We start from the raw sequence: 13,004 nt of genomic DNA, 5'->3' as shown, positions 1-13,004 counted from the left end.
TGTTTCCCTCTCTGGTTTCATCTTGTTTCATTTTCCCTCCCCTCCCTTATGATCCTCTGTCTTGTTTCTCAAAATCATCATATCAGTGAGATCATATGATACTTATCTTCTCTGATTGGCTTATTTCGCTTAGCATAATACCCTCTAGTTTCATCCATGTTGTTGCAAATGGCAAGATTTCATATTTTGATGGCTGCATAATATTCCACTGTATATATCTATAGCACATCTTCTTTATCCATTCATCTGTTGTTGGACATCGAGGCTCTTTCCATAGTTTGGCTATTGTGGACATTGCTCCTATAAACATTGGGGTGCATGTGCCCCTTCAGACCAGATCACTTTCTTATACAACTCCAATCATCATTTAACCTTATCAGAACCACCAATCTATTAATATTCTGACGTATCCTTCTAACCTTGCCTTTTTTGTTTGTTTTCTTTTGCCCTCTTTGCATGGCTTGAATTCTGTGGTCTCATCACATGACACCCTTGACACCTCTTCTCCTTTCATATCACTCTGCTTGCTCAGTAAAATGACAATCCTGGCTGAATCCAACTGTCTACCTATTGCTAAAAGGATCTGGAAAAACCATTCAATCACACTGACCGATATCACTTAAATTCATGATCAAAAATCTGAAGTGCAAACTTAACACTTCCCCAAAGTCATGTTATACTTCCCTAGTCCATTGACTCTCCTCTTCTGGTGATTTTTTCATTTGTTCTCCTTTGCCTTCAAATTCCCACATCTTCTCTCCCATCTTTGTGGCTACTGATTCTACTCTACTGAAAAAATTAAAGCTCTCAGATGATAACTTCCCCAAAGACTTACCATCATATCTACCCATCCACAAGCATCTGTACCCATAGTCTCTGATTCCTACCTGTTAGTATAGATGGACTATTCCTGTTCATCCCTGGAGCCAGTCTCTCCACTGAATAACCACCCTCTCTTGCCTACCCATGGATATCACTCCAGCAATTCTCCTTGCTTTCTATGACATCATTTAAGATTTTCTATTCTGTTTGTTGACTCCAAACAGTGTACACACATGCTGTTATTTTTCCATTCTAAAGAAAACTTCTTGGCTCCTCTTTCCTGAATGTCCCCTTCCCCCTTGCAGCAAAAGCTCTATCTATAATTTCTTTCCTCTCATCCTCTCTTAAATCATTCTAGTCTTTAAGCCCACTACTCCTCCAAAATCATTCCAGTCAGGGGCACCCTGATCTCCGCATTACTAAATCCATAGGCAGTTTTTGGCCATCATTTCATTAGACCTATCAGCATCATTTCAAACAACTGATCACTTCTTCCTAGTCAACACATGTATTTCATTTGGCTTTCAGGAGTCAGTACTCACTATTTTTTGTCCCATCTGTCTGATTGACTTTGTTCAGTCTTGTATGCTGATTCCTCCTATCCTCATTTTGGAGTCCTTCATGCTTCAGTTCTTGGTCCTCCTTTCTTCATTATCTTACATCATTGATGTTCACATTTTGTCTCATGGTTTTAATACTATCTATATAATAATGAATCCCCAATATTTTGATCTACAGTCTTGACCTCTCTCCTAAACTCTAGGTTCATAAACAAATACCTACCTGACATGTCCTCTTAGAAGTCTAACAGACATCTCAAATTATACATGTCCATAAGCGGACTCTTTATCTTCAACACCTATTTCACATATTGAAATACCTTTAATCTAAATTAAAGGCAACCCCTTCATTCAAGTTGCTTGGGCCAAAAAATTCCTTGATTCATCCTTGATTTCCTTTTTTCTTTCATACTCCAGATCTAATCTATCGGGAAATCTTATTGGTCTTACATTCAAAATACATCCAGATCCCATTTACTTCTCACTCCTTCCACTACTCTCACCCACAGTAAGCCACCATCAACTCTGTTCGTGCTTTACTTACAGAAGCCTCCAGTTGGCTTTCCTCCTAGAAAGGCCACCCTATTCAGGGACCAGAGTGGTCCTCTTAAATTATAAATCAGACCAAATTATACTTATGTCCTTCAATGTTTCTTTATTTCATTTAGAGTAAGAACCAAAGTCCTTGCAATGGCTTGAGAAACCCCATATGAGTAGATACCCTCATCTTACCCCCCGCATACACACCCCTATTACCTCTCTGACTTAATTTTTTGCTACTTTTCTCTTCTTTGCTGTATTTTAACCATTCTGGACTCCTTGCTTTTTTTTAGAATACACCAGGCATACTCAGGCCTTATAGTATCTTCACTATCTATTCCCTGTGACTGGAACATTCTTACTTTCCACTTTCAGACATCCAGACATCTGTTTCTCTATCTCTCTCACTTTTTCAAGTCCTTGCTCAAATGCCATCTTCCTAACCAATAATGAGGCTTACCCTAATCACCCTAGTTAACTTCAAAATTCCCAGGTGTTCCTTCTTCTTTTTTTTTTAAGATTTTATTTATTCGTCAGAGAGAGAGTGAGAGAGCACAAGCAGGGGGAGTGGCAGGCAGAGGGAGAAACAGGCTCCCCACTGATCAAGGAGGCCGATGTGGGACTTGATCCCAAGGTCCTGGGATCATGACCTGAGCTGAAGGCAGACACTTAACTGACTAAGCCACTCAGGCATTCCTAAAATTCCCAGGTGTTTCTGATCCTTCTTCATTCTGCTCTAAATATCTTTTCCCATAGTGCTTCTTATTGCTAAGATACTATATAATTTTATATATTTATATTAATTATCACTACATTTTATTGTACAGATTCCTCTGCTAGAATACAAGCTCTGCAAATGAAGTGAATGTATCCACCTTTATGATGCTGTATCCCCAATGTTTAGTACAGTTCCTAACACAGTAGGTACTTAAATATTTGTCAAATATATATATGAATGGCCCTTTTCTCTCAGGGATCTTATAATTAGTTAGTGACTCAAATATCAGAAAACTATATATAATAAGATGGTAAAGCAGTGACTCCTCAACTTCTAAGCAAGTACTATGTCTCATTTCTTAGTGTTATTTAATTTCAGACATAGTATAATCTAAAATGCTAGGTGTTAAGAGGAGAGAACGACATGGACTAAATTAGTTGAATAAATTTTCATGCAGATGATAGAATTTAAATGTATTTGGATGATATTTAGACTGAGGATTTAGGTGAGAGAGTGGATGAGATCAGGTAAAAATTGTAACATTAAATAAATATATTCAGAAAATAAGAGTTAAAAACAGTTTACATATTAAATAAATGTCTTACATTCTGGTTTGTCTTTCATTTATGATCATAAGGATCAATGTTGCTATTATTATTGTTAGGCTCTATGTTTGATAATGACAAAATTGTTTGCTTCACTTAGACTCCATAGTTATCTATTGCATGGGGAAAAACATTTGCTTTCATACTTTAATGTCAACTTAAAACCAACTTAAAGCCTAACCTAAGATTTTAATGACAATTTAGTTTTGTTTTTTTATTTTGACACCAATTTTTTTATAACTAAATAAAGTTGAAATCTATATTATATTTACAGGTTTAAGATCATTCTGTCAAGACTTAGTCATCTGCATTAGAAATAGATAAGGTAGTCCAAATAAAAACAACCAGATAATCTAAAATCTAAATTTAGCCATGATTTTTCAATTTCTACCATGCTAGGCAGGAAAGATCCATATTTGATTGATTTCAGAATTCTCCTCTTTCCCTACTTCTGCACACCCTCTGCAAGAATGACAGAGATATGTAATGGTCAAATGGAGGAAGCAGGAAAGAGAACAAGAATGAATAATCCACAAAGTGGATAAATTCTTGAGTAACTGAAAGTTGAGCAGGAGTTTTTCAATCTAATTTCTTTTAAAAAAGGAAGGGCAAAGAATCAGATAAAGTAGTCAATTATATCTTTTCTACTTCAAGGTATTAATATTCTGTTAATGCAACTTTGGTTAATTCCATTACATTGAAAGTTTTGTTTCTGTTTTAAGTTCAGGATGCAGAAATGTCATTTCTCATTTGACAGTATTTCTGTGAACATACTCAAAATAGTTCTGTGGTATGGTTACTGAAGTGAACATATTGGGAAAATATTACCATACTGTCTTGATTGAGAAGGTAAACATTTATTGGTATTATCAGTTATTTGTGAACAGAACAATAGTCCATTTTTAAGACTAAATACACCATTTTGACTATATTTTGCCATGTAATTATTTTAGAGTACAATTCTCATTGTTTTTTCAGCCTAGGTTTGAATCTTGTCTAAATATAATGAGCTTGAACCTCCAAGATTCCCAAAAGTGGGCTCTTAATACCGTTGGAAGAGAGTTCCTTATAGGCCTGTGTTAGAAAGCTTATGTGTTGTCTTAACTGAAAAGCAGGGAGTAGAACTTGAATTGTAATGGTCTAAATATGCTTGACCCCCACCCCCGCATTTCCTACAGTTATCACAAGTAAAAATGGTTAAAATAGATATGTTGTTAAAGTGGAGAATACGTATCCCTCTATTTCTGGATGAATATATTTGAAAATCAAAACAAAGTTCATGTTAGAAAATATGTGTGTGTGTGTGTGTGTACATACATATATATATGTATATGCACACATCACAAATATAACCTTTTTTATAAATTGAAAACACTGTGTTTCAGGGAACAGACAGATCAGTCACAAAGATTGGTTGATAAAGGTGTGGATTCTATAATCAAATCTGTTATAATTTTAATAGGAAGGAACATAATGAAGTAAAAAGGAATAAAAGATATAGTGTTTAAAAATTGAATTAATTCCTACCTGTACTCATTCTCATCTATAAATACCCATTAGTATTTATATAAGTCAGCTAATCTTTGTTAATGTATGGTTCTTCATCCATAAAATGAAAATAATATTGCCTAATATATCTTCTTCACAAGATTATTAAGAGAATTAAGTTATTTTACACAGTGGCATAGAGAAGAGTAAATTACCTTAACTCTTATTCATACATGAATTTTATCTAGTATATATTAGGCACTTGTTAAGTGCCAGACATGATACTAATTGCTTTACCTTCTTACCATCTAATACTCAGATCAACCCTGTGAATTAGACAAGAAATGAATAAGTGATGCTCAAATACTGTATCATATAAGATTATATAGCTAGTTAAGTAACAACACTGAGATTTGTTCATGCTTCCAACCTGTGGTTTTAACTCTTTGCTAAACTACCTCTTATGTTTAGATTGAACTATGAGTTAAAGATATGCTCTAGAACTTTTCCTAAACTCTAGGGCCCATATATTAGTACATATGGTAAAGTTTCCCTGGAAACGTTTTAGAGCATTTATCTCAGATACATGTTGTTTAGATATTGGAAAATTCTTTCAGCACACTAATTCCTACTTATTTGCTTTGTTCTCTTAGGTGGATACATTTTACAAATATATTACCTCAAGCCACCTCATTTTGATATTTGATTCCTTTCTTGACTGAGACAGTCTGCTTCTATTTACTGTTGACCCTTGAGTAACACAGGGGTTATGGGTGCCATTCTCCTGCACAGTTGAAAATCCACATATAACTTTATACTCTCCCAAAACTTAACTACTAATAGCCTACTGTTGACTGGAAGCCTTATCACATAATTTGTATATTAATTAGCCAATTAACACATATTTTGTATATTAAATGTATTAATACTGTATTCTTACAACCACGTAAGCAAGAGAAATGTTAAGAAAATACATTCACTGGGTGCCTGGGTGGCTCAGTTGGTTAAGCAACTGCCTTCGGCTCAGGTCATGATCCTGGAGTCCCAGGATCAAGTCCCGCATCGGGGTCCCTGCTGAGCAGGGAGTCTGCTTCTCCCTCTGACCCTCCCCCCTCTCATGCTCTCTCTCTCTCTCTCCTTCTCTCTCTCAAATAAATAAATAAAATCTTAAAAAAAAGAAAATACATTTACAGTTCTGCATGTATTTATTGAAAAAAATTCATGTATAAGTGGACCCTTACAGTTCAAATCTATGTTGTTCAAGGGTCAACTGTATTTCTAATAATTATAGATAACATTTATGCAGCACTTTGTGCCAATTATTTATCTGCTTTATCTCTCTATCCTCACCGCAACTCTCTTTGAAACCATTCGTACAATCACCGATTTTCAAAGTAGGAAACTAAGACATAGAACATTTAAGTGATTTTCATAAGGTTATCCAGCCAGTAAGTGAAGATGGGATTCCATCTTAATTCAGTAGACTCTGCTTTGAACAACCTTAAGTTTGAACTGCAAACAACATAATAAAAGTTTTTAAACAAACAATTTAGTAGTATTTTCACACAACAGGGAATTCCATTTTCAGTCAAAGATAAAGAAGTACAGTGTTTTTCTTAAAATCATTTTTTAATTTGCTTCTGTTTCCATGTCTTGGTTTATACATAACTTAAGGAAAATTCATTCTAAGGCAAGCACCTGTAGAGATAAGGCACCAGGTACGCCAGTATGCAATAGGTCCAAATTGTTAATCAAACAGAAAAAGGTAAAGGGGTAGATGAAGTCTTATCCCCCTGTTGTTTGCTGATATCCAAAGTAAATATAAATACTAAGGGAAAATGTTGAGGACATCTCAAGAATTGACTTACTGACTTCTTTGCCATTTTATTAATGTCTAGTTAATGAGGTATCTGTAGGTATTATGGCCTTTCCAAAAAAGAAAATTGGCTTTTCTCATTCAATTTGTACATAATGCAGCTTTTACACTTCCTTCGGTTCTTATTAAGAAGCTGAAATACTTCAGCAAAAACTTTAGGACAGCATAGTTTCTGATGAAATTTCATGTAGGGAGAAAAAACATGAGAAACATCCCCATATCGTCTTTTATACCCTTCATTTGCAGTGGATAAATGACCTGTCTTGGTTTGACTATCTTCCTGCTGCTTCACTGGGCTTCAAGGTTTTGTGGACATGGTGGTCTAGGTCAATGGAATCTAGTAAGGTGGAAGGTTTTCTTTCCTATGTATCTATCATGAAAAAGTTCAACAAAAACCTACTGCAAAATGTTTCTTATCCTTTTGTCAGATATGAAGTAGTGAGCAGGACTAGTTCTTTATGGAAATTTTTACACCCTTAATAATAATTTCAAAAATGTAGAGCAGGTAGTACTGCAGGCATATAGGGATAACTTCATATTTCTGCCTTCTCTTCTTTTATAGGACCTACTATATTTGATTCACTTGTATCAATTGAAATATCCTCCACATCTCTTATTTCTCTGACCCTCACATTTATGGGTTAGGTTTGTGGCTTACTGATTTTCAGTTTTGTAGAAAGACCTATGTTTTTCTGTCACATAGCCTACAGCACAACTTTGACAGCAGATGAGCAGTTCTCCAAGGGCGATGAGCCAGGCTGGCTATCTGAGAGACTCCAGAGAGGACCCAAGGAAGAGCTGCTCACCTCTTGACCCTTTCAGGCAGATGCAGAACTACAGTCTGCAACCAACAAGGAAGAACTGCATAAAATTTGTTAGAGACCCACATTAATTTGGGAATATATACTGGTTTTGTGATATATCCTTAGATATTTTCACATGCATGTGTTCAATCTTCCCATCTTATAAAATAAAAGAAACAAATATTTTGTCATCTGTTTTCTTTATATCTGCTGATATCCCCTTCTCCCAGTAGCAGCACTTAATGACCAAATACCTAATTAATTTTATTGCTTTAATTAGTATAGACCCAAGATCTATCTTATGCCGAATATACAATTGTCTTCAATTTTATATCCAATTTCCTACTATTACTGTGATAAAATATTACTTAAATTTAAATTTTATTTTTAAAATGTATATATTATTTTTAATATGTATATATTATGTAACATTATTATGTAACACTAATATATTAGTACAGTATTATACTTACTTAAATGCTTATCTTAATGATGTATTGATACTATATCTATACTGTATATTAATTCATAGTTTTTTTTAATTATTCTTAATATTAGAACTATAATTTAAATAATTTTTGCTGGTACATTTTCATGTGCTTTTTTTTTTCTTTACATTTTAGGTGTACAAGAATTTCCAGAAAACATTAAGTGCTGTAAGTGTTTAACAATTATTGAAGCCAGTGTCAATCCCATTTCTAAGTGAGTATGAATGATTACACTTTATTTATATTTATGTTTCCGTTGGATAATAATGTACCCAGATAAAGGAAATTCACATAATAAATGAATTTTAAATACTGCATTTAAAATTCAATTTAATAGGATGATGAAAAATAATCAAATCAGAATAGTTTAACAAAAGATGATTAAAAACATAGCTGAATAATGATGAAGGTCTAACTGGCACAAGATGGCATTACTTTGAAGTTAACTATGTCATCATTCTGTGGTTCTCAGGCAACATTCCATGAAAGAGCACTGAAATGAAAGAAACAGTTATTAGTTATGATCTTGGTAGAAAATGAACATCAAGGATCTAATGAAAGTTCAAGAGAGTACAAGAGTTTGAGATATTGATAGGTGCATGAAAATAGCTGATCATGTAGTTCCAGTTGGAAAATGAATTAAGTATAACCAGAAAAAGGGACAATTTGTGTACAAGGAAGAGTGGAAAGAGAATTCTACGAGGATAACAGAATGGAAGACTTGGATGGTAAAGTTGTTGTGATCAGAAATGGGGCATTTGTGGCTTATGATCGGTTAGTAGAGAAATGCCATGGGAAGATGAGACCCAGCATGTGTCAATGTTGGCAAATTATAGTTATGTCATAGGGATGGTGTGTGCTGTGCTATCAAATAGGTCAAGAAACATTGGAGTGAATGGATTGGATAAGTCACAAATCTGAATGTTAAAGTCACTTAACAATAGAAGTGGACATAAAACCTGGAAGGACAGTAGCAGCAATATCTGGAAGAGGTTGAAACAAATCAGTGGTATTGGGATGCAGATAATGAGTCTCAGTAAGACTAACATTATAATTATACAAAAACTGACAGTAGGATTTGAGAAAAAACCTTAAGTCATCTGTTTATATTAAATTGGGGAGACTGGGAAAAACTGAAGCCCACTGGAAAAGCATTTAATGGGTGGAGTGTTTTTTAGAAGAACAAAGGAAATTTATCAAAGGGAGTTTGAAGGGAAATTTTTCATCAGTACAGTTGAGAAGAGGCTGTTTCTCTATGGATCATGAGAAGAGGCTGTAGATGAGACTAGGAACAGAATATAAAAGAAGAAGATAAAGTTTAGATGGAGATCTTTACAGTGAATTGTATGTAAAATAATTTAAGGCCTTTAGTAGAAAGTGTGGAACATCAAGAAATAAAATGTATTTGAAAGAGAACAACTTTTCTACCTCAAAAGTAGAATATGGAAGAGAAAAAAAAATTTTTTTAATATTTTTCAAAACTCTTAAAGCAGAATGCAATTCTCTCAACAAAGAGTAGACATTACGAACTTTTCACATCAGGACTACAACCATATCCTTGACTTAAATGATAATCCAGAGCAGATGATGAATTGTTTTGACTTCTAGTTCTTTAATCCTAATAGCTCATCTTATTTAGAAATCATGATAAGGTCTTTGGAAGTGGAAATCAGATGATAATTTATATCTTTATGAAGCTTCAAAACTATAGTTTTATTGGCTGTGTCTCTGGATTCCTTCCATATGTTTAGCTTTTTAAAAGATTTTTAAAGATATACTTCACATACAGTAAAATTCACCTTTTAGCTGTATGGCTCAGTGACTTTTGACAAATGTATACAGTTGTGCACCACCACCGTACTAAGATATAGACTATTTTCATCTCCTCAAAAAGTTCCCTCAGCTCAATTATCCACTTCTCTGATTTCTATACCCATGGTTTTGCTTTTTCCAAAATGTCATATAAATGGTTTCATACTTTTGTGTCTGACTTCTTTCACTTAACACAGTGATTTTGAGATTTATCCACATTGGTTCAAGAATCAGTATTACATTCCTTTTTATTTCTAGGTAATATTCCATTGTATGGAAATACCACAATTTATTATCTATTCATCAATTGATAGACATTTAGGATGTTTGATTCAGCATATGTTTTCTATTGGGTAAACACCTAGGAGTGGTATACTGGGTAATATGGTGCATGTATGCTTAACCTATAAGAAATTTTCAAATCTTTTTCCAAAACAGCTACCCCATTGTCTTTACCATCAGCAGTTTATTAGAGTATCTGTTGTTCTTCATCTTTATCAGAATTTGGTGCTATCCAGGCACCTGGGTGGCTCAGTTGGTTAAGAGTCTGCTTTCCACTCAGGTTGTGATCCAGGGGTCCTGAAATTGTGCCCCAAGTCTGGCTCCCTGCTCAGTGGGGAGTCTGCTTCTCCCACTCCCTCTACTGCTCCCCCTGCTTGTGCTGTCAAATAAATAAATCTAAAAAAAAGAATTTGGTGCTATCAGGTTTGTTTTTTTTTCTATTTTTACCAACATACCTCATTGTGGCATTTCACTGTAGTTTTAATTTACATTTTTAATGTCCAGGTAACATGTTTTCATTTTCATGTATTATTTACAATTTGTATTGCTTCTTCAGTAAAAATTCAAATCTCTTGTTCATTTTTTTTAAAGGTTTATTTATTTATTTTAGAGAGAGAGAACGCCCAGAGAGAGGTGCAGAGGGAGAGGGAGAGTCTCAAGCAAACTCCATGCTTAGCATGGAGCCGGAATCAGGCCCCATCTCATGACTCCAAGATCACAACCTGAAATGAAACTTAGACTCAGATGTCTAGCTGACTGCACCACCCAGATGCCCCACATCTCTTATTCATTTTTATTGCCTTTTCTTATTATTATTGAATTATAAGAATTCTGGGGGTACCCGGGTGGCTCAGTTGGTTAAGCCTCTGCCTCCGGCTCAGGTCATGATCCCAGGGTCCTGGAATCAAGCCCCACACCTGGCTCCCTGATCAGTGGGAGGTCTGCTTCTCCCTCTCCCTCTGCCCCTCCTCCTTGCTTGTGTTCTCTGTCTCTCACAAATAATCTTTTTTTTAAAGATTTTATTTATTTATTCATGAGAGACAGAGAGAGAGAGAGGCAGAGGGAGAAGCAGGCTCCCAAGGAGCAGGGAGCCGGATGCGGGACTCGATCCCACAACCCTGGGATCATGACCTGAGCCGAAGGCAGACGCTTAACCATCTGAGCCACCCAGGTGCCCTAAATAATCTTTTTTTTAAAAAAAGAATTCTTTATGTATTCTGGCTAAAAGTCCTTTATTTGTATGCAAGTAATTACTCCTATGACTTATCTTCTCATTTATATATTTTTTTTAGTTTTATTATGTTATGTTAATCACCATACATTGCATCATTAGTTTTTGATGTAGTGTTCCATGATTCATTGTTTGCATATAACACCCAGTGCTCCATGCAATACGTGCCCTCTTTAATACCCATCACCAGGCTAACCCATCCCCCCGCCCCCACCCCTCTAGAACCCTCAGTTTGTTTCTCAGAGTCCATCGTCTCTCATGGTTCCTCTCCCCTCCTCCAAATTCCCCCCTTCATTTTTCCCTTCCTCCTATCTTCTTTTTTTTTTTAACATAAAATGTATTATTTGTTTCAGAGGTAAATCTTCTCATTTTTAAAATAGTGGCTTTCAAAGAGAAGATTTTAATCATATATTATTTTATTGGGTTTATGCTTCTTCCTGTATAAGTGATCTTGGCTAAATTCATAGTCTTAAAGATTTTCCCCTATGCTTTCCTCTGGAACTTTTGTAGTTTAGGCTTTACACTTAGGTCTATGATCTATTTCAAGCTAAATTTTAGGGGCACCTGGATGGCTCAGTCAGTTGAGCATCAGGCTCTTGATTTCAGCTCAGGTCATGATCTCAGGGTAGTAGGATCAAGCCTGCATGAGGCTCCCTGCTCAGCTCAGAGTCTGCTTGTCCTCCCTCCCTCTCTGTTCCCTCCCCCTGCTTGTTTGCTAGCTTGTTTGTTTGCATATGGATATCCATTTATTCCATTACCATTTGTTGAAAAAATTATCCTTTCTTCATAAAATTACCTGAGTACTATTTTTTTGTAAATCAATTGATCATATGTGTTTGGATCCATTTCTGAATTTTCCATTTTGTCCATTAATCTATATGCTTATTCTTATATCAATTCCATACTGTCTTAATTACTATAGCTTTATGGTAATTCATACAATCAAAGAATGTGAGTCCTTAAACTTTATTCTTCTTTATCAGAATTATTTGGGCTATCTATACCTTTTGCTTTTCCATATAAATTTTATAATCAGCTTGCTATTGTCTACAAAAATGTAAAATCCTTCTGGAATTTTAATAGAGATTACATTGAATCTATAAATCAATTTGGGCAGAATTAGCATCTCAAAAATATTGAATATTCCTATTCCTGAGAATAATATATCTCTAAAGTTACTTATATCTTTTAAAATTTCTTTTATCAGGGTGCCTGGGTGGCTCTGTAGGTTGGGTAGTGATCCCAGAGTCCTGGGATCCAGCATCATGTCGGGCTCTCTCTGCTGGGCTCTCTGCTCAGCGGGCAGCCTGTTCTCCCTCTCCCTCTGCCTGCTGCTCTGCCTAGTGTGCTCTCTCTCTGTCAAGTAAATAAGTAGAAATCTTTAAAATAATAATAATAAAATAAAATTTCCTTTATCAATGCTTTGTAGATTTCAGCATATGAATCTTGTATATGATTCATTCATCCTGTTCCAGGTATTTCATGTTTTTGTGCAATTGCAAAAGATTGTTCCATTACTCAATTATTTATTGTTAGTATATAGAAATATAATCAGTTTTTCTTTATCAATTGTATATCCTGCAATCTCACTAAATTCACTTATTTTAGTAGATGTTTTGTAGATTTGTGGCTATTTCTTATGTGGACTATCATATCACCTGTGAATGTAGACAGTTTTTTTTTTTTCCATCATTTTCAACCTATGTGCTTTTTACTTTTCTTTCTTTCTTTCTTTCTTTCTTTCTTTCTTTCTTTCTTTCTTTCTTTCTTTCTTTCTTT

At 34.9% G+C, this 13,004-nt stretch overlaps 1 protein-coding gene across 7 annotated transcripts in view; it reads left to right on the top strand.

Moving 5' to 3' along the window:
* Positions 1–13,004, top strand: part of LRRC7 (leucine rich repeat containing 7) — a 933,028-nt gene that overhangs the window by 663,042 nt on the left and 256,982 nt on the right. For all 7 annotated transcript variants that reach the window (XM_073896539.1, XM_073896538.1, XM_073896541.1 and 4 more), the window contains one exon: positions 8,036–8,114. In XM_073896539.1, the coding sequence (XP_073752640.1) occupies positions 8,036–8,114 (79 nt within the window). The remainder of the gene's footprint in view (positions 1–8,035; positions 8,115–13,004) is intronic.

This window comes from Callorhinus ursinus, unplaced genomic scaffold (assembly GCF_003265705.2).
Source record: "Callorhinus ursinus isolate GAN/ISIS: 27379988/994484 unplaced genomic scaffold, GSC_fseal_2.0 scaffold9, whole genome shotgun sequence".
Lineage (NCBI taxonomy): Eukaryota > Metazoa > Chordata > Mammalia > Carnivora > Otariidae > Callorhinus > Callorhinus ursinus.
The sequence above is the reverse complement of the archived record's forward strand: the minus strand, read 5'-3'. Positions and strand labels throughout refer to the sequence as shown.